Source organism: Atta colombica, unplaced genomic scaffold, assembly GCF_001594045.1.
Source record: "Atta colombica isolate Treedump-2 unplaced genomic scaffold, Acol1.0 scaffold141, whole genome shotgun sequence".
NCBI lineage: Eukaryota > Metazoa > Arthropoda > Insecta > Hymenoptera > Formicidae > Atta > Atta colombica.
This window is the reverse complement of record NW_017259230.1, coordinates 2,317,378-2,341,752: the sequence shown is the minus strand read 5'-3', so window position 1 is coordinate 2,341,752 and position 24,375 is coordinate 2,317,378. Positions and strand designations below refer to the sequence as shown.

General features: G+C 34.4%; 3 protein-coding genes across 7 annotated transcripts in view; 2 read left to right on the top strand and 1 right to left on the bottom strand.

The window, feature by feature from the left end:
- The window catches only part of LOC108684942 (spectrin beta chain, non-erythrocytic 5), a 78,023-nt gene extending 60,023 nt beyond the window's left edge, over positions 1 to 18,000 (top strand). For 2 of the 5 annotated variants that reach the window (XM_018189493.1, XM_018189492.1), the window contains exons 6-30: positions 117 to 2,720; positions 2,814 to 3,130; positions 3,355 to 3,732; positions 3,894 to 4,559; positions 4,687 to 4,972; positions 6,056 to 6,274; positions 6,407 to 6,849; positions 7,087 to 7,140; positions 7,906 to 8,311; positions 8,391 to 8,591; positions 8,665 to 9,265; positions 9,372 to 9,715; positions 9,816 to 10,100; positions 10,411 to 12,144; positions 12,320 to 12,688; positions 12,831 to 13,913; positions 14,010 to 14,236; positions 14,326 to 14,426; positions 14,993 to 15,223; positions 15,294 to 15,571; positions 15,738 to 16,233; positions 16,366 to 16,515; positions 16,615 to 16,689; positions 17,190 to 17,218; positions 17,515 to 17,739. In XM_018189493.1, the coding sequence (XP_018044982.1) occupies positions 117 to 2,720; positions 2,814 to 3,130; positions 3,355 to 3,732; positions 3,894 to 4,559; positions 4,687 to 4,972; positions 6,056 to 6,274; positions 6,407 to 6,849; positions 7,087 to 7,140; positions 7,906 to 8,311; positions 8,391 to 8,591; positions 8,665 to 9,265; positions 9,372 to 9,715; positions 9,816 to 10,100; positions 10,411 to 12,144; positions 12,320 to 12,688; positions 12,831 to 13,913; positions 14,010 to 14,236; positions 14,326 to 14,426; positions 14,993 to 15,223; positions 15,294 to 15,571; positions 15,738 to 16,233; positions 16,366 to 16,515; positions 16,615 to 16,689; positions 17,190 to 17,218; positions 17,515 to 17,739 (11,802 nt within the window). Of the gene's footprint in view, positions 1 to 116; positions 2,721 to 2,813; positions 3,131 to 3,354; positions 3,733 to 3,893; positions 4,560 to 4,686; positions 4,973 to 6,055; positions 6,275 to 6,406; positions 6,850 to 7,086; positions 7,141 to 7,905; positions 8,312 to 8,390; positions 8,592 to 8,664; positions 9,266 to 9,371; positions 9,716 to 9,815; positions 10,101 to 10,410; positions 12,145 to 12,319; positions 12,689 to 12,830; positions 13,914 to 14,009; positions 14,237 to 14,325; positions 14,427 to 14,992; positions 15,224 to 15,293; positions 15,572 to 15,737; positions 16,234 to 16,365; positions 16,516 to 16,614; positions 16,690 to 17,189; positions 17,219 to 17,514 lie in introns of all 5 variants that reach the window. The other 3 variants (XM_018189489.1, XM_018189491.1, XM_018189490.1) reach the window with 3 other exon arrangements.
- A 1,991-nt stretch (positions 18,001 to 19,991) lies between these two features.
- The window catches only part of LOC108684900 (lisH domain-containing protein ARMC9), a 10,218-nt gene continuing 5,834 nt past the window's right edge, over positions 19,992 to 24,375 (top strand). Inside the window, 6 exon segments of the mRNA XM_018189438.1 lie at positions 19,992 to 20,078; positions 20,244 to 20,668; positions 23,619 to 23,663; positions 23,665 to 23,694; positions 23,697 to 23,738; positions 23,838 to 23,999. Coding sequence (XP_018044927.1) covers positions 20,066 to 20,078; positions 20,244 to 20,668; positions 23,619 to 23,663; positions 23,665 to 23,694; positions 23,697 to 23,738; positions 23,838 to 23,999 — 717 coding nt within the window. The 5' untranslated portion in view covers positions 19,992 to 20,065.
- LOC108684901 (alpha-ketoglutarate-dependent dioxygenase alkB homolog 6) lies at positions 21,237 to 22,749 on the bottom strand. The gene is made up of 5 exons (XM_018189439.1): positions 22,593 to 22,749; positions 22,342 to 22,518; positions 21,930 to 22,037; positions 21,582 to 21,680; positions 21,237 to 21,494 (listed from the first exon to the last, which is right to left on the bottom strand). Exons 1-5 carry the CDS (start codon positions 22,638 to 22,640, stop codon positions 21,237 to 21,239), a joined length of 690 nt encoding a protein of 229 aa, XP_018044928.1. The 5' UTR covers positions 22,641 to 22,749.

The following is a 24,375-nucleotide window of genomic DNA, read 5'->3' as shown; positions in this document are numbered from 1 at the left end:
TTTATAATTAAAATATTTTATACTTTGAAAAGCTATAAATTCAAGAATCTAAAAATCAATTAAATTTAATTAAATATCTCAATTACAGAGTTGACTTTCTTTTTTTGTACTCACAGATTGTTGGCCAGATGATGGACGCCGACAAGATGAAAATTCATTACGAAAAGTTAACAACTGATCTGTTGGAATGGATCAAAATGAAAATCGAGGTTTTGGAAAATCGCAGCTTCCCAAACTCACTTGAAGGTATTCAACGGGAACTTTTAGCTTTCAAGCAATACCGAACAGTGGAAAAACCACCGAAATACAAGGAACGGTCCGAGATAGAAGCATTGTACTTCCACATAAACACCCGATTAAAGTCTCTGAATCAGCCAGCGTTCACCCCACAGGAGGGTCAGCTGATCCATGACATCGAGAGAAATTGGGTAGAATTGGAGAGAGCGGAGCATCGCCGTGAAGTCGCCCTGAGGACTGAGTTGTTACGACAAGAGAGACTTGAGCAATTGAATTACAAATTTGAAAGGAAGAGTGTACTCCGAGAAGGTTACTTAAAAGAAATGATTCAAGTCTTGACGGATCCCCGATATGGTAGCAATCTAGCACAAGTAGATGCCACAGTGAAAAAGCACGAGGCCATTAGTGCCGACATTTTGGCACGCGAAGAGCGCTTCCACGATTTAACAAACATGTCCGAAGAATTGGTACGGGAAAATTATCACGGTTTAGAAAGAGTACGCAGCAGAGAGCAAGAGGTGTTGCAGAGATGGAAAGAACTGCTGGCTTTGCTGGACAATCACAAATCCAATCTGGTCGCGCTTAGCTCGCTAATGACCTTAATGAGAGAAATTGATACAACGTTGGCTTCCATTCAAGAGCTTCAGCTGAACTTCCAGAGCACTGATGTGGGTCCGCATTTACTCGGAGTCGAGGATCTGCTGCAAAAACATAGCCTGCAGGAACTGCAGGTGACGGCTCTAGGCGAGAGCCAGAGACGACTCGGTAGACAGGCTGCTCAACACTTGGCACAGCCGCAGAATAAGGAGGCACCATTGTTGCAGCAGAAACTGGAGTTACTAAATCGCGCTTATGACGAACTTGTAGAAAACAGTAAGGAGCGTAAAGCTCGTCTAGAGGACGCCAGAAATTTCTTCCACTTTCTTCAAGATCATGAGGACGAAGAGTCGTGGTTGGTAGAGAAACAGCGAATATGTAAGGCTGGTATTTCCGCGAAAGATTTGCGAGCCGTAATATCGCTGCAGCAGAAACATAAAGCCTTGCAAGACGAAACGAAAGTGCGCAGACCTAAATCTGAGCAACTTTGCGATGCCGGTAGAAAACTGATAGCCGACAATCATCCATCGGCATTGGAGATACAAAATCGAATAGATTCATTGCAAGAACATTGGAGAGTCTTGGAGGAATTAGCGGCATTGCGCAAGAAACAGCTGGACGACGCAGCTGAAGCGTTCCAATTTTACGCCGATGCGAATGAGGCGGATTCGTGGATGAACGAAAAAATGGCTCTAGTAGCCTCGGAAGATTATGGAGTGGATGAACCAAGCGCTCAAGCCTTGTTGCAAAGGCATAAAGATTTGGAGGGTGAACTAAACGCCTACAAAGGTGATGTACAGTCCTTAAACACACAGGCGGAGAAACTCATTAAATCCGGCATCTCCACCCTAGAGTTGTCTGCAGATCCAGAACCAGTCGCCGAACTTGAGCAGGAAGAATGGAGCAAGGAGATCAGATTGGTGCCACAAGACGAGTGGGTGGATGAAGTAGTTGAACGACTCGAGCCACGAACTATTAATGAGGATAGATTGGTACCACAAGTGAAGAGTTTATATCCGTTTAACGGTCAGGGCATGCATATGGTGAAGGGTGAAGTCATGTTCCTGTTGAACAAGACAAATCCCGACTGGTGGAGCGTTAGAAAAGCTGATGGTACGGACGGATTTGTGCCGGCTAATTACGTGCGTGAGATCGAGCCAAAAGTCGTGCAAGTACAAGTACGTAGACCTGAGAAGATCAAAGTGACACAGCGCGTAAAGAAGACGAAGATGGTAAAGCAGGTAGTACCAGTCCGGCGATTAAAATCCATTAAGTCTACCGTAAAGCCAATCAAGCGAAAAACGGTGAATGATGGTGATAGCGTGGAAAAGCGACAGAAAAAAATCAATGAGACTTACAGCGAATTACAGAATCTCGCTGTAAAACGTCATGCGTTGCTGGAGGATGCTATCAGGCTTTATGGCTTTTACCGGGAATGCGACGACTTTGAAAAGTGGATCAAAGACAAAGAGAAGATGTTAAGAGTCGACGATCCTCGCGATAACGTTGAGTCGGCAAGGAGAAAGTATGAGAAATTTTTAACGGATCTGTCGGCTTCTGGAAAACGGGTGGAGGCAATAGACGCAGCGGTAGAGGAATTTGTTCGCCAAGGCCACAGTCAGCTAGATAAAGTCAAGGCCAGACAGAAGCATATTCATCAGCTATGGGATCATCTAAACTGGTTGAAAACACAAAAAGAAAAGAGCTTGGAGGGCGCGTCCAGCGTTGAGTTATTCAACAGAACTTGCGACGAGGCTCACGATTGGATGCTGGAGAAAATCACCCAACTAGATACGGCCGAATTGGGACCTGACTTGAAGACTGTTCAGGCTCTGCAAAGGAGACATCAGCATTTAGAACGTGAATTAGCGCCAGTTGAAGAAAAAGTGAGATAATTTTAGAATTTTGAATAAAAACGTCAAATAATAAGTAAAAAATAATGACTTTCTTAATTTTCTCATATAATTTTATTTTTACAGGTACGGAAAGTGAATTTATTAGGCAATAGCGTTAAGAATTCGTATCCACACGAATGTAACAATGTCAATGTTAGACAAAATGAAATCAAAGATTTGTGGAACCAAGTCCAAACAAAGGCAAAGGAACGACGATCTCGTTTAGAAGACGCGGTCGGTCAGCAGATATTTATAAACAGTTCAAAGAACTTAATTAATTGGGCCACTGATACACAAGAAATAATGAAGGCCGAAGAACCAGTAAGAGACGTTGCTACTGCCGAGCAACTTAAGAAACAGCACATGGAACTTGGCGAAGAAATACGAACCAAAGAAGACGAGTACGTAACTGCTAACATTGTACAATCAATTTTGTATTTAAAAATTTCATGAAATTCAGTAAAAATACTATATTTAATATTATTATTAGTAAAAATAATTTATTATTATAATAATGAGTATATTAAAATAATTTTTATTAGAACATTCTTATTGAATTAGTAAAGAATATTGTTAGTGAAATATCTAATTTTTTATAAACAGTTCTTTTCTTCTATTCTTGTAGATTCCGCGAGGTTGAAGATCTCGGTAGAGAACTATTACGTCGTAATCCAACATTGATAGATGTACGCGAACGTCTAGAAAAGTTAAATGGATTATATCCAACAGTAACAGCCAATTGGATAGCAAAAGAAGAATGGTTACGACAATGTTTAGAATTACAACAATTTAATCGAGAAGCCGATCAGATTGAAGCTACTACTAGTTCTCACGAAGCTTTCCTTGAATTCACGGATTTAGGCGAATCTTTGGATGACGTTGAGGCTCTATTGAAACAACATGAAAAATTCGAGAACACTCTTCACGCGCAAGATGACAGATTAAAGGCATTTAGTGACACCGCGGACAAGTTAATCGCCCAAAATCATTATGAAAAAGATTAGTAAGTATTAGAAGAATTTGTCAAATTGATCGGTATGAATAAAAAAATAATATTATAGATCTTATAAAATCAAATTAAACTGAAGTCATTATTACAAAAATTGTTTTTAAAATTAAGAAACTTTTATATCATATTAGCTACATAAATCTAATTTAATCTAGCATTAACGAAAGAAGAAATCAAGTACTAGCTCGTCGTATGGCAGTGAAGGACGCTGCTCAACGGCGAAGAGCAGCCTTGAAAGCATCCGAGCATTATCAACAATTCTCAGCCGAAGTGGATGATTTGCGTGATTGGTTGGGTGACAAAATGAAGACTGCAGCCGATGAAAGCTATCGCGATTTGAACAATCTTGAACGTAAACTACAAAAACACGAAGCTTTCGAGCGAGAATTACGCGCCAATGAGGGACAGTTAAGAGCAGTCAACAAAGCGGGCAAAGCGCTCATATCAGAAGAAAATTATCGATCAGATGATGTAGGAAAAACTTTGAAGGATTTAAATGATCAATGGGACCAATTGGTAGCATTGTCATTGGAAAAAGGTCGTAGATTGCGACAAGCGGCCTCACAACACGGATATAATCGTACCATGGAAGATGCTAGATTGAAACTAGAGGAGATAGAGACCTGTTTGCAAAGTAAACAAGTAGGTACGGATCTCCGCAGTTGCAAAGAATTATTAAAGAAACACCAGACCCTCGAGAGTGATATGTGTCAATGGGAGCAGAAGGTGGATGATCTAGTGGCCATGGGTCAGGAAATGGCACACGAGGGTCATTTCGATGCGGCAAATATTCTGAAGACCAGTCAAGCGACCCAAAGAAAGTACGTGAAAATTTTTTTCTTCAATTATCACATCCCTTCTTTTAAACTAATTATTCAATAATCAAATCTCGTTACTGAGATGATTGTTGATATACAAATGATGCATGAAGTTCACTGTATTTGGTAGATTCCGCAGTCTGAAAGAACCAGCTAAGCGACGTCGAGAAGCATTAGAGGAGAGTCTACGCTTCCACAAATTTGGTTTTGAATTGGACGCAGAATTGCAATGGATCAAAGATCATTTGCCTCAAGCGTCTTCAACGACACTCGGACAGAATCTGCATCAGGCCCAGACTTTGCACAAAAAACATAAGAAACTAGAAGCAGAGATTGCTGGTCATCAGCCTATGATAGATAAGACTCTGGCTTCTGGACAGACACTCATTGATCAAGCTCATCCGGAAAAGAAAAAGGTAAAGATTTTCTTTGTCAAAATAATAATCTTTTTTTTTCGTGGATTTGCACGATAATTGGCTGATATGAGACTGGAATAAGAACTTATGATTTTTGCACAGCAGGAGCATCTCGAAGGGTATCGCGTCTACGGAGGTAAGGTAGACACACAAACGCATGAGAAATGTTGTCACAAATATTTATTGCTTTTCTGTTTCAATGATAATTGTTAGCAATCCAGTTAGACATCACGTAATTAACAAATTATTTTAATTATTATTGTTTTTATAAGATGTTAAACTACAGTTACTATATTTCTGTATATTATTCTGTATATAATTTCTAAAATTATATGAATTATCTCTTTATATGAATTATATCTTTGTATTAGATATACATATTCTTTAACAAATGTTACACAAATATATATGATCTTTGACGGAAAAATCTACATCTATGCATAATTTTTTTGTCAAAGAGATTTGATATTCATTAAGAATTTATATATATAAGGTCTGTTTTCTGTAACTGAACTAGTGTGTACTTTTGAAACTTAAAGTAAGTATATGTTTGATATTTGTCGAAAACGAGAAAAAGAGTTCTAATGCAGTCTAGCAGGAATAGAAAACAGACCAATGAATGTTTATTCTTTTTTTTTTTAGAAATATGAAAATTTATATAAGTATTTTAATAATATAATCTTTTATATTTGTTTTTATTATTATTATCTCACTTGGTTTGCAGCTTATTTCATACTAAAGATATAAAAATTAAAGGAATATCTAATTTATTTTTTAATTTTATTATCAATTTTAATAATTCAATTTATTGCACCAGCTTTTTGATTTTTTCTATTGCTTAAAAAATAAGTCTCAAGAATCGAGATAAAAGGTGTATACATATATATTATTGCATGCAGACGCAAAACTGAACTTTTGCCACAGCGACAGAACTCTAGGCAGTGTGTCAACCTTATTGATTTCAGCGATTAACTACTTAATGAATCATTAATTCGTATTTGTTTTGCGCGAGTAACTTGAAAATGTTATTCATTAAACTATTAGGTAATAATAAATAATTAAATGCATTAATGATTTTACTAGATCCAAGAACTATGCGATGTTCTGGATGATGCGTGGAGAGACTTACAAGACAAAGCAGGAGAGCGCAGCAGAGCATTGGACTTGTCTCTAAGAGCACAAGAATTCTTTTTCGAAGCCGGTGAAGTCGAAAGCTGGCTTAATGAGAAGAATGATGTACTGAGTTCTACCGATTATGGCAGAGATCGCGATGCCGCCACGAAATTATTGACAAAACATAAGGTATATATTTTGCAAAACGAATAATAAATATTATTAGTTAAACAACTCACTTTATTATTTAGTGCAATTATAGTGTCATCATAATTATATAATTATGTTACTAAAAATTCGCATCTGGCTTATAATTTACAGGCTGTTGAGTTGGAATTAGACACATACAATGGCATTGTGACAGAAATGGGACACACTGCTTCTACAATGATCAACTCAAAGCATCCCGACAGTAAAGCGATAGCCAATAAGCAGCAAGCGATTGTTCAACAAATGCGCGCTTTGCAGCGACTGGCTACAGTAAGACAACAACGTTTAATGGAGAGCATGTATCGCCATGAATATTTCCTAGAGAGCAGAGAATTGGAACAATGGATTAAAGAGCAAGAACAAGCAGCTGCGTCGGAGGATTACGGACAAGATTATGAACATCTATTGCTATTGCAAGCGAAATTCAATGATTTCAAGCATCGGATAGAGGCTGGCTCCGAAAGGTTTAATCAGTGCGAAGAATTAGCCAGAAAACTAATCGCGAACGAAAGTCCTTATATCCAGGACATCGAAAAACGTCAGGAACAATTAGGGTAAATCTTTAACATATCTAATTCAATAAGAATTTTTTTGTCATTATTTTCATTTCATTATTTTTTTATTACTCTCGTAGAATATTAATATCTCATTTAATTGCATGCAATAAATTAACAAAATGGCATATTTGATGTAAATTAATATCATGTTTCGTGTAATTACTTGTTTATTTTTTCTCGGTGTTGGGTCGGTGTTGGTTATTAACTTTTTTTTCGTATACGCATTCAATATAGATCTGACGAAGACGATCCGGTGCTTCAAGTACAAAATCGACAAGAGGCAATGAAGTGAGTACATGCTTAGTTACATGAACTGATTTATGTATATACAGGGTGTCCCACAATTCATCGAAATAAATTTTAATAATATATTTCTGATAAAAATAAGAGAAAACTACTAGTACCAAAATGTCAAGGCTATAATAATTTTTAAATTAATTCATTATATATATTTATTATTTTTAATGTCCTGTAATATTCTTATGTTATGTACGTTGCATATATAATTATTTTCTATGTTTAAACATAATTAGTGAAGTATTTCAACGTTATCAACTCTATGATTAATTTTAACTACTAATAATTTAAAAACTATTATAGTCCAACGTTTTGGTATTAGGATTTTTGTCTATTTTTAAGTCAGGAATATGTTATTAAAATTTCGGTCACGAATTGTACATTCTGTATAGATAAGCGTCATGCTACGATTCAAAATTTATCTATATTTCATGCTTCTCATTTTTCATGACTTCGCAATCTTATATTCGAAATCTTCGATCTTTCTTGGATTTCTTCTGCTTTCTTCTGCTTCTAAAACTCTGCCTTAAAATTTTCGAATTCTAAAATCTTGTAATAGTTGTAATGTAGAAATTATTATATATTAACTAATTCACAAATTTTTGCACACTTGTCAACTATCATACTATATAATTATTTACTATATTACAAGTAATAAAAGTATTTGTCTGAATTGTACCCTTTGTACTTAAAAAGTTTACACAATTTAAAAAAAAATAACAAAATTTAACTTTAAGATACAATTTTTTATTGTAGAGAATCGTGGCAACATCTATTGGGTCTCATCCGAAATCGCGAACAACGATTGCAAGCGGCAGGCGAAATTCATCGATTTCATCGCGATGTAGCGGAAGCGCTATCACGAATACAAGAGAAAGAGGCTGCTTTGCCAGAAGATCTTGGTCGCGATTTAAATTCCGTTTTAGCTTTAATTAGACGACATGAAGGATTTGAAAATGATTTGGTTGCTTTGGAGGCTCAGCTGCAGGTGTTAGTCGAGGATGCATCCAGATTACAAGTACATTATCCGGGTAATAATGCGGTGCACATCGATCAGCAGCAACAAATCGTTGTTGCTCATTGGGAGGAATTGAAAGAAAGATCTGCTCATCGAAGGGATCAATTGCAAGCTAGCTGCGATTTGCAACGATTCCTCACTCAGGTATTAAATTATATTTTTCACCAGTTATATTTGACAATTTATGTTATTTTTAACGGGAGAAATCTGTTAATTACTTTAGGTAAGAGACTTGATGAACTGGGCAGCTGGACTCCGTGCTACAATGTCAACGGAAGAAAAGGTTCGAGACGCGGCCAGCGCACAAATCTTGAAAGCAGAACACGAGGCTCTGAAAGGAGAAATCGAAGCACGAGAGGATAGCTTCAGTTCAGTGCTCGATTTAGGCGAAGCTATGGTGCAAACTGGTCACTATGCCGCTATAGTAAGACTACACATCTATCATAAATAATAACATTTGCGCGAATATCTGTTAATCACATCGATATACTTTTTAGGAGGTCGAAGAAAAGTGTAATCAATTGTTGGATGAACGACAGAGGTTACACACCGCTTGGCAGCAAAAGAAAGTGCACTTGGATCAACTAATCGATTTGCATTTCTTCCTTCGAGACGCCAAACAACTTGACACCTTGTCTAGTACTCAGGAAGCAGCACTGAGCGGTGATAACTTCGGAGTCTCAGTCGAAGAAGTAGATGCGCAAATGAAAAAACACAATGAATTTGAAAAGCTGTTAGTCACCCACGAAGAGAAGCTAACGGCGCTGCAAGAGCACGGGAATAAACTTCTGGAGCAGAATCATTTTGATTCATCGACGATCGCCCGACGACTAAACGAGGTCATTCAAAGACGCGCAAGAATTCGTGACCTATGCGATACGCGAAGAAGAAGATTGGAAGCCAGTCTGCTACATGTACAGTTTGTTAGAGACGTTGGTGAAGCCGAGTCTTGGATAGGCGAAAAGCAGAAGAAGTTGGAGGCAGAAGCATCCAAGGGCGAAGTATCCAGCTTGGAGGACAAGATCAAAAAGTTACAGAAGCACCAGGCATTCCAAGCAGAGCTGGCAGCAAATCAGAGTAGAATTGAAGAAATTAGAGGTAATTGATTGATAAACAAGTAGCTATGGCTTGGTTCACTGAATTATTTTGTTATTATTATTATTTGACACTTAATAATATAAAACTTAATTTATTTATAAAATAGCAAAAGGAGAGACTTTGTTAGCGCGAAAACATCCCGCGAGCGCGGAAATTCGTCAACAATTAGATCATTTACATGCATCCTGGCGAAAATTGTTGTTGGAATCTGGAAATCGAGGTAGAGGTTTAGAAGAGGCCCAAGATATTTTGGAATTCAACAATCAGGTGGAGAAGATCGAGGCATGGATCAGAGATAAAGAAATGATGGTTCAGGCAGGTGATACTGGAAAGGATTATGAGCACTGCTTAAGTCTCCAAAGGAAACTCGACGATGTAGACAGTGATATGCGAGTGGATGATTCTAGAATAAAATCGATCAATGCTTTGGCGGATAAACTTATAAAACAGGTAAAATTTTTAGCATGAAAAAATAAATATATTGAAGTATATAATTGAAATATTTTTATTATTAAAAAATATTCATGTTATTTTGCTATATTTTATGCAGGGTCGTGATAATGAATCAAAAGCAATTCAACAACGGCGTGATAACTTTAATAATAAGTGGAAAGGTTTGCAAGGTGCTCTAAGCGCGTATCGCGAAACATTAGCTGGTGCATTAGAAATTCATCTATTTAATCGAGATATTGATGACACAAACCAAAGAGTTATTGAGAAATCAGTGGCCATGAACACGAGTGATACAGGAAAAGATTTACCTGCTGTCGAACAGTTGCAAAGAAAACAAGAGGCTATGGAGCGAGATATGACAGCAATAGAAGGGAAACTGAAGGTGAGAACATGAATTTTTATAAATTTTTTATTTCAGAATTAATAACCATAAATTTATTCAATAACTAAGATGATAGTAATGAAAATTTAATATAGCTATCTCTATATTTATGATTATTATTTTCAGTTACTAATAGCTAATTCAGTTATAAATAGCTAATATCTATATTAATAATAGAATTTCAATAAATTTCGAGTTTAATATTCAATAAGTTGCACTTCGTATTTTGTTTTAAATATGATTTTAAGAAGGTTTTTTTATTTCAATTTTTTTCATTTTTATTATTTTGTATTATTTTGTGTCATTTCAGGAACATAAGATAGAGGCGCGAAACTTGTCGCATAAATACCCAGACAAAGCGTCCGAAATTAACGGGATATTATCCGAACTTCAATCTAATTGGGATGATCTACAACGTGTGACTCGACAACGACGCGACGCTTTGAATCAAGCCTATACATTACATAAGTTCCAAGCTGATCTGCATGAATTGGATATTTGGGTGGCAGATACTATCAAACGCATGGATGATTCCGAACCACCGACCACTATATCCGAAGCTCAAACTGTACTAGAATTGCATCAAGAAAGGAAGGCAGAGATTGATGGTAGACAAGATATATTTAAAGGCTTAAAGGATCATGGTCAAAAACTCCTGTCAATCAACCATGATGTCAAGGATAATCTTGAACATTTGGAAGAACTCAGGCAAACTTTGGGAAATGCTTGGGATAATCGTAGACAAAAATTAACGCAAGCGCATCAACTGCAATTATTCAAAGAACAAGCCGATCAGGCTGACAGTTGGCTGGCGACGAAAGAGGCATTTCTCAACAACGACGATCTTGGTGAATCGTTATCGGGTGTCGAGACGCTGTTACGTAAACATGAGGAATTCGAAAAAATGTTAGCGTCTCAATTGGGACGTATTGAAGAGCTCGAAAAGTTTGCAAATGAAATCCTATCGCGTGAACATGCAGATGCAGGTATAATAAAGCAGCGACTTGCTTCGGTTTGTACCAGAAGGGACAAATTGAAAAACAGTGCAACAGCTAGAAGAAAGAAACTTTTGGAGAGTCATCACTTACATCAGTTCCTCAGAAACATATATGAGGTGGATGGTTGGCTACATCAGAAGCAACAAGTGGCAGGCGATGAAAATTATAGAGATTCCTCAAATTTGCAAAGCAAGATACAAAAACATACTGCATTTGAGAGCGAGTTGATGGCAAATAAAGGAAGAGTTGCGGCAGTCGTCAATGAGGGCGAAGCGCTTATCGAGGAAAATCATTATGCCTCAAAGGATATACAGGAACGTTTAGACGAGTTGGAAGCAGAATGGCGTCTTTTGCAAGAGACTAGCGAGTTAAAGAAAAACCGGTTGAATGATGCGTATCAAGCCTTGCTATTCGGTCGCAGTTTGGACGAATTCGAGACATGGATGGATGAAGTCGAAACGCAATTGCAATCAGAGGATCATGGCAAGGATCTATCGAGTGTGGCGAATTTGCTGAAAAGACACACTAATTTGGAGAACGATGTGCTCGGTCACAACGAAGCATGTGAATCTATCAAAGATACCGCCGCCAGCTTTCAGAAATCAAATCATTTCTTGAGTGATGAGATTCAAAAGAGAGCGTTAGTTACGATCAATAGATATCACAGTCTTCAGGAACCAATGCAGATACGCAGAGATAATTTGGAAGACGCGAAGTTACTACATCAGTTCGCGAGAGATGTCGAAGACGAATTGCACTGGTTATCGGAGAAGGAACCATTAGCCGCAAGCAATGATCTTGGTAGCTCTTTGACCACTGTACAACGATTGCAAAAGAAACACCATACTTTGGAAGCGGAACTATTGTCTAGAGAGCCTGTAGTAGCTTCACTGGTTAGCAGAGCGACTGTGATGATTAGAAGTGGACACTTCGCAGCGGACAAGATTGAACAGCTAACTAAAAAGTTGCAAGAGGAATTATCACACCTTAGAGATTTAGCAAGTGTCAGGAAGTTGAGATTACTCGACGCTGTAGAATCACAAATGGTAAGAAATCCAGTTTTATTAATACAAAATTAATCATTATCATTCTCTTGTTAATTTATAATAATTGTTACATAAAAGTAACGTGAATAATTTCAACGATTTTAATAATGTAATGATTTAATAGTTTTGATCATTTTCATACACGTGATAAAAAAATTAAATTTGCTTTTTATAGTTTTATGCCGAAGCCGCGGAAGCTGAGCAATGGATTAGAGAAAAACATCCACAACTTACTTCATCTGATCATGGCAAAGATGAAGACTCTGTGCAATCTCTGCTGAAGAAACTAGAAGGCATTGAGCGTGATCTGTCCGGTTTTGAAAACACGGTCGATAATCTGAAGAAACTTTCGTGTGGTCTAGTCGAACGTCATCATTTTGATAGCAAGAATATCGCGCAAAAACAAGCGGATATCGAATTTAAATTTAAAGAATTGCAAAAATTGAAAGAATATCGACTGCAAAGATTATTAGAAAGCGAGAAGTTTTATAAATTTATCAGACAAGCGGATGAAGTGATTGAATGGATTGGGGACCAAACAACGGTAAGATAATCAAGTAATAATTGCATAATTTTATCTTTTTATACGCTAATATATATTTATAAGATATCGTAATATATATTTTTTATTAATATATATTTATAAGATATCATAATGATATAATTATTAAATATTATAATTAAAGATCGCCGCATCGGAGGACTATGGATGTGACGTAGAACACGTGGAACTGTTGATCCAAATATTCGACAATTTTCTAGCCGGCTTAACAACCAGCGAAGGACGTGTATCGGGTGTACTCGACGAAGGGCAAAAGCTGATTGAGCAGAACAATCCCGAAAAAAGCAAGATACTTCAGAAAATTGACGAAACAAAACAACAATGGGAGGACTTAAAAGAATTGGCGCACGCTCGACAAGACGCGTTGGCTGGTGCCAAACAGGTTCACATGTTTGATAGAACAGCCGATGAAACTATCTCTTGGATACAAGAGAAGGAAGCTGCTCTCAGTTCGGATGGCTATTGCCAAGATTTGGAGACAATTCAGGCACTGGTAAGAAAGCATCAGGGATTCGAAACTGATCTGGCGGCTGTGAAGGAACAAGTAGAGAGTCTGATGGAGGAAGCGTCAAGGTTGATTGAGCTATTCCCCGATGCACGTATACACATCAATGTGAAACATCAGGAGGCGGAAGCGGCCTGGGCCGAATTGTTGGAACAAGCGGCGCAGAGGCGAAGCAAACTAGCTCAAGCGGAACAGTTGCAAACCTATTTGGGCGAGTATAGGGAACTGATGTCTTGGATAAACGAGATGGTGGCCAAGGTGACGGCGCCAGAATTAGCACGGGATGTTCCTGGTGCCGAGGCGCTACTTTCCAGACATAACGAGTACAAATCAGAGATTGATACACGCGAAGAAGTCTTCGAGAAATTCTATCGAACCGGACAAGAGCTAATCGAACAGGGACATTTTTTGGCGAAAGAGATCGAGGACAAAATATCGGTATTGCAACAACGCCAACAAATCCTAAAGGACACATGGCAGAAGAGAAGACACATTTATGAACAGAATTTGGATACGCAGTTGTTTAAGAGGGACGCTGAAACTCTGGAGAATTGGATAGTCAACAGAGAACCGATGCTGCAAGACGATAAATTGGGAGAGAGCATTTCACAAGTAGAGGAATTAATAAGAAAGCACGAAGATTTTGAGAAAACTATACAGGCACAAGAAGAAAGATTCAGCGCGCTTAAACGGATAACGATGGTAAATTTATCGTTTAATACAACGAAGATAATAATTATTGATTAATATTGTTGAAAGTTTACAATATAATGTTTAATATCATTAATATTTATATAGTTGGAAGAAGCTTTTCAAAAGCAGCAAGAGGCGGAAATGGCTGCGCGCCAAGCGGAGAAAGAGCGTGTCGAACGCGCGAGGATCGAGGAACGGAAACGTAAAGAGGTACAAAGGATAACCGAAGAGCGGAAACGCGAAGAGGAACGCAGGCGATTATTAGACAATTCTCATCGCGCACAACACGATGAAGTTAACGGTTCAGTTGACGAACATGAATCTGCGAATATGTGAGTAAAAATTAAAACTCCACACAAGACTGATTATATTTAAAATAATAATCTGATATTTTCATAAATATTATTGACTTATTCATCAGGTTATCTCCGCTGAAAGGTGCTATCAGTTCCGAAACAACAGAACTTGCACCTCAGAAACCATACGGTCTATCGCATATGTTTAGTGAAAAATTAAGACGAGGTACATAATATTTATGTAGAACTTAATTAATAATAATATTATAAGTAGGAATATATTTGAGGAGCAGACTTTCAAAAGTTCTGTCCAAAATTTATAATTTTCAGAAAACGAGAAAGAAAGCCACAAGAAAACCACGCACGTTACAGAAAATAACAATTTGCTAATCAGTAAGACGTGAAATATTAAATAAAATTGCTAAACTATTTCTAATAATGTTAAAGAAATAAAACGATAAACAAATTTTATCTAGTTAAAGAACATAATGTACTTCGAATGTTTAGACTTTTTCAGCATATAAATTAAAAAAATGCTTTTAGAACATCGTAGAGTAGCTTAAAATAGTGAGTTTTTCAATATTGAATACTGCCATCTCTAACTTAAAATATGAAATTTTGAACAAAATGTATTTTGGAAGTCTGCTCCTCATTTTTATTTTAATTTTGATTTTGATAATCAATGATCGATTTCGATTGTAAATATTGGATTTAACATATTCATTCATCTTATTTTTATCGTCAGTATAAGAAGATTTTATGATTAATTATGCCATACACAAATTTTTTCAGCAACTTCGGATATTAAGAGGGCCGAAAGTATGAAAGTGGATACAAAAAAACCAAAACGAACTCCGAGCTTCACAACCAGGCGAAGAACGCAAAGCTTCCGAAAACTGCAACGTATGGAGAACATGGACGCCCTGCGACCAGTCGAGATTCAAGGTCTTCTTGAACGAAAGCACGAACTTCAAAGTGCTGGCAAAAAGGCAGCCGTTCGATCGTGGAAGCAGTATTATACTGGTATCTTCATTAAATAAATGTAAAGTATTTCCTTATTCTTAAACTTATTCTTATTTTACAATCATTTCAGTATTGTGCGGACAACTGCTATGCTTCTTCAAGGATACAGATGATTTTGCGTTAAGTAAAGCAGCTACTGCCCCGATAACAATTTTCAATGCTATATGCGAGAAAGCAGATGATTACACGAAAAAGAAAAACGTATTTCGACTGAAATGCACAGACGGTTCGGAATTCTTGTTTTTAGCACCAAGTCAAGGGGAGATGGAAGACTGGGTTAATAAAATCTCATTTCATGCAAAATTACCGCCAAGTATGCAGCTCTTAAGCTACGACGAGTCTCAAAAGGTTTACAATAAAATCATTATATTTTTACAATTTCTATAAACTCTCTTTTTAGGAAATATTACTATTTATTCAATCTTTTAATCTTTTAATCTTTTATATATTATACTTTATTTCAATATCCTACAAAGTTTGAACTATAAAGTAAATTTCTATTTCTTAAATTCAGATGCAGCAAGAAGGCTTGCAAAGGTTGCAGGGTTCGAAGCTCGAACACGCGGATGACAACGCGTCGACCGGAAGTAGCCGCGCTTCCACACCGGAGATGGAACGCAAGAACTCTGTGATTAGGCGCGATCCCATTTCGCCAAATCAATACTCGCCCAGCTCAGTACAAATAGAGTTCCTGCAGATGCACCGACATAATCAACAACGACGCAACGACGCGCAAAACTCCGAGACGTTCTTGGCGTCACAGAGATCTGACCAACCACAGACTCAGACGGAATTTCTGCAGATGCACAGGCAACAACAGCTACTTGCGCAACAGCAGCAGCAGCAGCATCAGTTGATACAGCAAGAACAGCTGGCGGCTCAGCGGGATCAATATCAACAGAATTCCGCGATGCTGGGAACTGACAAACCGCCTATACCGCCGCGAGGCGCTCCTCCACCTATTCCTATGCGTTCCAGTTCGGAAAATATGGTGCAATACAGGCGAAATGGTATGCCTTTTTAGAACAAAATTTTGCATTGTATTCACATCTTATATTTAATAATTATTCAAGCATTCATATTATAATCTATAATTTTATATTTTTTTATGTAAAGGTTTATTTAAATGTTATCATATATAGATATAGAACACCATTTACCACAAGGAAGGCCTAATGTCTATCCACAACGAAGCGCAACATTAAATCACAATGGTTCCAGCCAGTATTCATCGAATGAGCCACCAGTATGGCATCGACAAAACAGTGTAGATCTTCCTCCACAACATCAAGGTACATTATTATTGTATATAAATTAAAAGATTCAAAAGGTTTAGGAAAATTCTATTCGATATTTGTCGATATTCGTGAACGTTCATCGTCATTTTATAGAATTAGCACCTCCATTGCCATCGAGTGCTCCTCCGCCGACTAGAACGGTTCAATGGAATATTCCTCACGATTCTGGTCAGTCATTATAAAACATTCACATTCGATAAAAAGAGATCGATGTGAAGATCGCATGCATTCATTCTGCGTTTATACATATAATACTTTTTTATTTTCATCACTCATCTACATCCGCATCTTATCGAAAATTTTTCTGCATTTGGCAAGGGATGTAAAATGCTAAAGCAATGTGAATCAATTATAATATTTACATATGTACATAAACCTTTAACTGAAACACAGTCATAGCTCTCAAAAAATTAATACTAACAGATTTATTTGTGTATATAAGCACTTCAAAAATTTTAATTTAATGTCGCATTTTGCCAATATATCTGCACTTTGATTTTCTAACTCTACAATTTATATGATCGATAATAACAATTGTAAATATAGCTGTTTATGGTATAATAACAAAAAATTATTTTAGCAGAATTTTCTAATTAAATGTTGCATCAACTTGTGACCTTAATTTAACGGAATGAAAATGTTTTAATTGTATTTTTTATTTGTTACAGCGTATGGAAATGTACCAAACATTAGGCAGGTAAGTTTCTACTTTTCAAATTCATATTAAATAAATTAAGTTAAAGTTTTTTTTTGAGAATTAAAGAAAGAAAAAGTTTACATATTTTTTATTTACTTTACGAAACTTTATGAAATTGTAACCACTACATTCGTAATTTTTTTTTGTAAAATATATATTTTAGAATATTACCCAAACTCCAATATATTATATTTAAATTAAAAAAGGCTGTTACGATAATTATAACGATTTCTCATTACAAATTTATAAATCTCACTATCTTTCGTTTATAAGCCCAACTGATAATTCTTTTACAGGGTGTACAACAACAAAACAATGCTTACACTGGTAGACCGACATCGTTGCCGCCTTATGTCGCTCCACCAGCAGCTCCACAAACGCCTCCAATCGCAGTGGACAATAGAAGAGCGTCAGAGAGTGGATCAGAAAGTGAGCAAAGTTCGGGTGGTAATCGGAAAGATTACAAACGAAGTTCCGTATTGAGCAATCTATTCGGTAGACGCAAAAAACCTCAGACGTAACACAGTTTCCAGGAGTTTTACGAAGCGCATTTATATATATAGATACGATTTTTCATACAAGATGTATCTAAACGTGATGCAAAAAAAAACAATCTTCCCCGTAAAACGATCGACAAAGTTCCTTGATTATTTTACCGGAGATTTAAATACATAGCTACGTTCGTTAAACAGTATATAATTTATTTATCTTCTTTTATATTAATTTCATTCAAAAATGCAGTTTTAATATTGTTCTTCGATAGCAAACGCGTAAATGAATATACAGCAAATTTTTCAATATTCTCTATAGAAATCGATCAATTATAATTAAAATATATTCCTACTTATAAATAAGTAAAAAATCAAAAGTCATATCAAAGAGTCAAAAATATAAAAATTAAAATTTATATTTTCATCAATAAACTTTCGACTTATTGAATTTAGATAATATCGCGAATTATTTGATTTATGACTTTATTAATGGATCTTTGTACCATATATGCGAATGTATTTCTCATTTGCATATATTAAATTCTTTAAATTATGGAATATTTATTGACAATCATTGAGAGATTATTATTGGCGTTAGATAATATATTTCATAATAATTCTTTTACTTTAAAATTAATACAATAGAAAATATACAATAATATGTAATACTTATTATACAATAATATGTACTATGTATTTTTGTATTTATTAATATTTTGTGAGAAAAAATCTTTCAAAACAGTTGAATGATGAAAATTTTCAGTTACTGCATTAAAAAAAAACAAATATATGCCTAGTTTAACATAGTATCGGTATTTTATACTCAACGTTAATTTCTGCTTTAATATTAATGAACTTTGTTCTGACTATATAGTATCGAACGATGAATTTGATATATTAAAGAACACTGAGAATGTCAACGAATACAATGACGTTTTGTATAATATTGAAAAATTACAATTTCGTAAAAGAGAAAGAGATAACTACTACCGGGTTTATTTGAGATGTACCTGACTTTAAGAACAGAGTGTAGGATGACTTCTGTTTTCGGAGATTATCTTTTTCTTTTTTCTTCTTTTAAGTTAAAAAGTATCAACAGAAATGTTAAAACTACCAGAAGGGTATAATGTTTAAGTTGTAGATGTCATAATATATGCAAATATTATATATTTGAAAACCCCATGTGGGACCAATGATCGTAATGTATTAGATACCAGAGATAGACATATTTTTGTGATGAGGAAATATATTATATATTTGTGAGTGTTACACCATTTCTTATAATAATGGTGATACGAAATGTAAAGTGTATTTAATACAATATAATACAAATTGCGTATTATGCAGGCGTATTATCGTCGTCCCGTATATAATTATAGAGAGAGTGAGAGAGAAAAGGTAAAAAAATATAATATGAAAACAAAAAATTTCACATTTATTTGAATACCCTGAATTATATTTGCAATGTCTAAAAAATGCATTATTATTTTCATGCACAATTATTTAACTCGTTTAAATAACAGCAATCATTTATATTTACAAGATAAATGAAATGTTTGAAAATCGTTATATAGATTGCATAAAATTATTTATCATAATATCATTCAAATTCAATTATTATTATATTTATTAAATGAAACAATTTCCTTTTTTTTCTTTTAGACATTTTTTTAAATATTAATTTTAACAATAAAAATATGAAAACATAAAGGCATTTTCAATAAATTTACATTATATTTTATGTCTATAATAATATTTAAAGAATTTTCTAATATTTCAAATATTTAAAGAAAAAATTTTTTTTTTATTTTTTATGCTATTTTTTTAAAATTGTATGTACATATTTGCACCCATGTGTAATAAGAGATGAAACGTTCCCGCCGATGTGCAGTAGAAGGCGAATTTGGATGTAAATTTGACTGTTTCCAATATTATACGCTATTATACGCATTTTTCATCATAGGCCTGTTCTTTCTGACTGAACACCAATTCATCTTTCTTCCTTTTCTCTCTAGGAGGAAAGATGAACTAGGGTCGATTCTGTATTTTCAAACAAGGTGAAAATTACAAAAGTGAGCAAATTTACTAAGTTTTGACCAATGAAATTATCAATATTCTAGTAAATTCGCTCACTTTTGTCATTTTCACCTCGTTTCAAGATCGATTCAGAATCGATTTCCTGATGTAAATCAAAAGAACAGACCTGATGCTTGCACCTGCACGACCTACACTCTGCACTCAGTCAATTGCAGTTGGTTGCATTGCGGTCTCAGTTGGTTTTAATTAAGTATCTTAAATTTCTTTTTAATATAAATTGTAATCTTTTTTAATTACAATTGTTACAAAACATCTAATAATGTCTAACGATGGTGAGTAGCATTTTTTAAAATGTTTACAATATTTACTGCTATAAGTAATTACAAATAGTACTTGTATAATAAAAGGTTATATACATTTTTCTTTCAATAAAATGTTATATAAACGTAATGTATATATGTAAAATGTATAAATTTTTTATTTATAAAAAATTTTAGAAGAAGTAATACGTCGGCGATTACTCATAGATGGTGATGGAACAGGAGACGATCGTAGAATTAATATGTTATTGAAATCGTTTATAAAATGGATCAACAGTTCCGATGTAGACAATACGCTGCACGAAAGAATGCTGTCGCAATTAGCACAATGCGAATTTGCACAGAAAAAATCCAGATTAGTTTCAAACATGAGTCGAGAAGAATTAAAAAGCTATGAGAAGCTATCAAAAGAAATTGAAGTACAAATAGAGAAGGCGAAGGAAGACATAGAGAAAACTAAAGCTGAACTGCAAGATGCCAAACGTGTGAGAAAAAATAGAATAGAGTATGATGTACTAGCCAAAGTCATTAATGAACAACCAGATCGTTTGGAAACACATATCAAGCTTGAAACATTGCAACAAGAATTAGGTGCTTTAAAGGTTTGAAAAAAAAATATATACATATATTGGCACATATAACTTTTTCCATTTGAAGTAATTTCAATGTCTCTATCTTGAAAAGCGCAGGCAATAGAAACAGGGAATAAAATATTTTAATCTACTAGAAATCATGTATCAGAATATACATAATTTCTAATAAATTGAAATCTATTATTCCTTATTCCAATTATCTATTCTTTTATAAACGTACCAGTATGTTTAGAATTCATTGGAATATTTGCAAAAAGATTAGTTATATATCTTATAATCATTTTTCATATACAGGAAAAATCAGAACAGTTGGAGCACAAGTTAGAAATGCGTCGTAAACAATTCCATGTTCTAATATCCTCCATACACTCTCTACAAGGAATGTTAGATGAGGGTGATGAGGAAGTAATGGATGTGAGCCTTGAGAATGACACAAACACAGATATGCAAATATCGTGTGATAATTCATGAAGTAAGTATACTTCATATAAATTAGAAACGACAGTCATAAAACATAACATATGACAACATTATTGTTTATTATATGTCTTCCAAATTTTTATGACATACATATATATCAAAAAATTTTTAATTTCAATTTGCTAGTTTTCGGCACGTGCCTAATAGTTAAAGATAATCTAGTATCACGTTTTATTATTTCCTCTTCTGTAAACTTTTTTGCACACATATGTAGATTCTTTATCGAAGATTCTGATATGCTATCTACATCTCTTTCTGCTATAGAATGTAAATAATTATAGTACAAATCCTTCTGTAGAATTAACAGACTTCTGCGTTCTAGTAGTAAACTAAATTCTAACTTGCATTGTTGTTGCTGTAAAAATAATATATAATAAATCGCAAAGTACAATTACATAGCATTTTTACGTATTTTTACAATCTTCTTTATTTCAGTATTTACCTCTGTCATTTCAAGTCGTTTGTAAAAGTCAAGGACTGTATGAGAACCACAACTGATAGTAGTTACAATAGGATAAAAAAGTGGACCATCCGAGTGTGCCTAATGAAGGCATTACATGTTACTATTCAGTATATGCGATTCTATTGTGTACATACTTTTGTATTTTTTCTATTCTAATGTAGATAAATATAATTTATAATAGTATAAAAGAATTCTCGAAATTCAAAACAAGTTAAATAAAAAACTTTGCGCTGACTCTTACAATCCTGTTTTTTATTTAATTTGTTTAATTCATACTTTATAATAAAGAAAAATATAGTACATCCTTGTGTTTCATCTCTAACATACCATTATTCCTTGTCCAGATAAATATTCGTTAATTAAAATGTGATTAGGCAATACTCCTTTTTCAAAGATGCTCAAAGCTGTCACTTTATCAATATATTTCTGAAGCCACTAAAATATCATTGTCAATGTTATGTGCATTCATTTAATAATTTTAAATGAAGCACATAAAATATTTATAACAAATATACAGATGCTTTCAGCCTTTTTTCAATTCTAAATAAATTCTAAGACTGGATTTACAATGAATCAGTAGTTTATAGTTATTGAGTTAGAAGCAAATCTAAAAGAGAATCAATGAGCTAGGATTGATTGAAATCATTGAATCAGTAGAATTTGCCAGTAGCTAACTTCTAAAATTACCGACTCATTGTAGACCCAGACTAATTGTTAAAATATTTCACATTCTACCTACATCAGGAATCGCTTCCGCTATCATCCCTTTGGAATGTGGTACACCACCCCAATTCTGTAATCTGCGGTGACTTAATTGCGTCCATTTTGGTTGCGGTACACTGTTTACGCATTTTATAATTTGCCTCTCTTCTTCCTCAGTAATAAAATTCGGTATGTAACAAGCAGTGCTAGGTATCTGTGATTTGCAAGAGAATTCTTAATGAAATATAACCTCTGAGTTAAATGAATAAATTAACAATAAGATAAAACCTCTGAGATGATAGCGTTGTGCAACAGGGAACTCTGTTCTTGCATCATTTTTATAACTAAATTGTAATAATACACCAGCTATATTCCATGGAATATACTGAGAATATATTACATGGAATATACTATTACGGATCGATAAATGTCGTTGAACGATAATGTAAACAACTATGACAGTCGAGAACCGCGTGCACACGTGCGCATGCGTGCGAGGAAGATTGACGAAACTTGACAGTTTGTAGAACTAGCAGAAATCTCCTTGGTCGTAGGTACGCAGTAAACGTCAAACATTTGTTTTCTTCCGCGGATCACATGGCGACAAATTACTAACTCCATTATGCAGATATCGAAACGTCGTGATATAGAAATCACTCGTGACAACAAGCGCGAATTTTGATAATAAAAAATGAAGCTTTGCTGCGGCAATTGCGAAATATATATTGCTGCTGTTGCTCGAGTATACTGTATACTGATCAATAGTGTATTTGCATAAAATCGATTAATGAACCTCAACTGACACGCTCTCTGCGGCATGAGTTTATCAGAAAAATACCTGCCGAATTACGTGTGCGAGAACAAATTGAACAATAATTAAATGTCAGTGGGGTAAGTAAACTAAGCTACATATTAATTAAATGGATGATTTAAGTATCTTCATTTTGATATTAATTAAATAGATTATTTAAGTTGTTTACACAAAATATATAAAAAATTACACAAAAGCCATTTAATTCAATATTATTCAATATTAAAGAAATAAAGATAAGAATTTCTAGGGCAAATAAGAATGCATAGTTAATAAAGCGTACATATTAAGTTTATTCTTATTTGAAAATAAATTACAATTGGATATTATTTACAATAAACTACAAAGTGTAATTTATTTCTAAGTATGAATAGACTCAATGTGTTTCTTAGTTATTAACTGCACCTAATCCATCTAATTCTCATTTGTCTTAGATACCTTTTAACTTTTTTTTTTTTTAATTGGAAGTTCTTAGATTAATATGTAATTATTTGAATGTAAAGTTTTACAGTGGTCTCTTCATAATAATGATACTTTTAGGCAGAATAAGATATATATGTAATTACTGAGTTGTGTCCATGAAGAATCAAATGGCGGATAAAAATATTGAAGTAATCCATAAGGTATAATAATATTTAACATTTAAATATCAATAACTTTAATATCATATTTAGATTGATTTGTAAATATTTTTTTAATTTGTATTAAAAAACCATTCGCAGTTTCTTTTGGATCATAATTTTGAAAGTACTGCTGAAGCTTTAATTCAAGAAGCTTTAAAAATGGGCTTTCAAACTTTGAAACATAAATTAGGAAAAGTAATAGATCCCTATGTTCAACTAATGCTATGCTACAATATGGGAGATTATTCAACGTTTTTTCAAGTAAAAAAATACTTATGATCAATATTGAATACCTGTACCTAATATACTGTGATATATTTCTTTCTTTCTAGTTGTGGAGTAACTTGTTCTCCAATAGTATTAAACAATGTGAAGAATACAAAAAATTAACATTTTATTTGCATGTATACTTTGCTATACTACCTAAACGTAAATTACATGCTAATCAACATAAATATGGTAAAATAGGTAATGGTATATTATTATTCAATAATATATAATATTATACATAATTTGATTTATTATTCAATTGTTAAAAATTTTTGTTATGGATTAGCTCTACGATCAGAAACAAATACACTGAAATTGTCTTCAATAGAAAATGATCTTTTGGAAAAATGCAAAGAGGTAATTTGAA

Coding starts and splice junctions, on each gene's coding strand:
- LOC108684901 (XM_018189439.1), bottom strand. CDS start 22,640: ATGATGCAAGAACAGAGTTCCCTGTTGCACAACGCTATCATCTCAGAG. Junction 22,038..22,341: donor TAGCGGAAGCGATTCCTGAT/GTAGGTAGAATG, acceptor ATGATATTTTAG/TGGCTTCAGAAATATATTGA. Junction 21,681..21,929: donor TATCTGGACAAGGAATAATG/GTATGTTAGAGA, acceptor TGCCTTCATTAG/GCACACTCGGATGGTCCACT.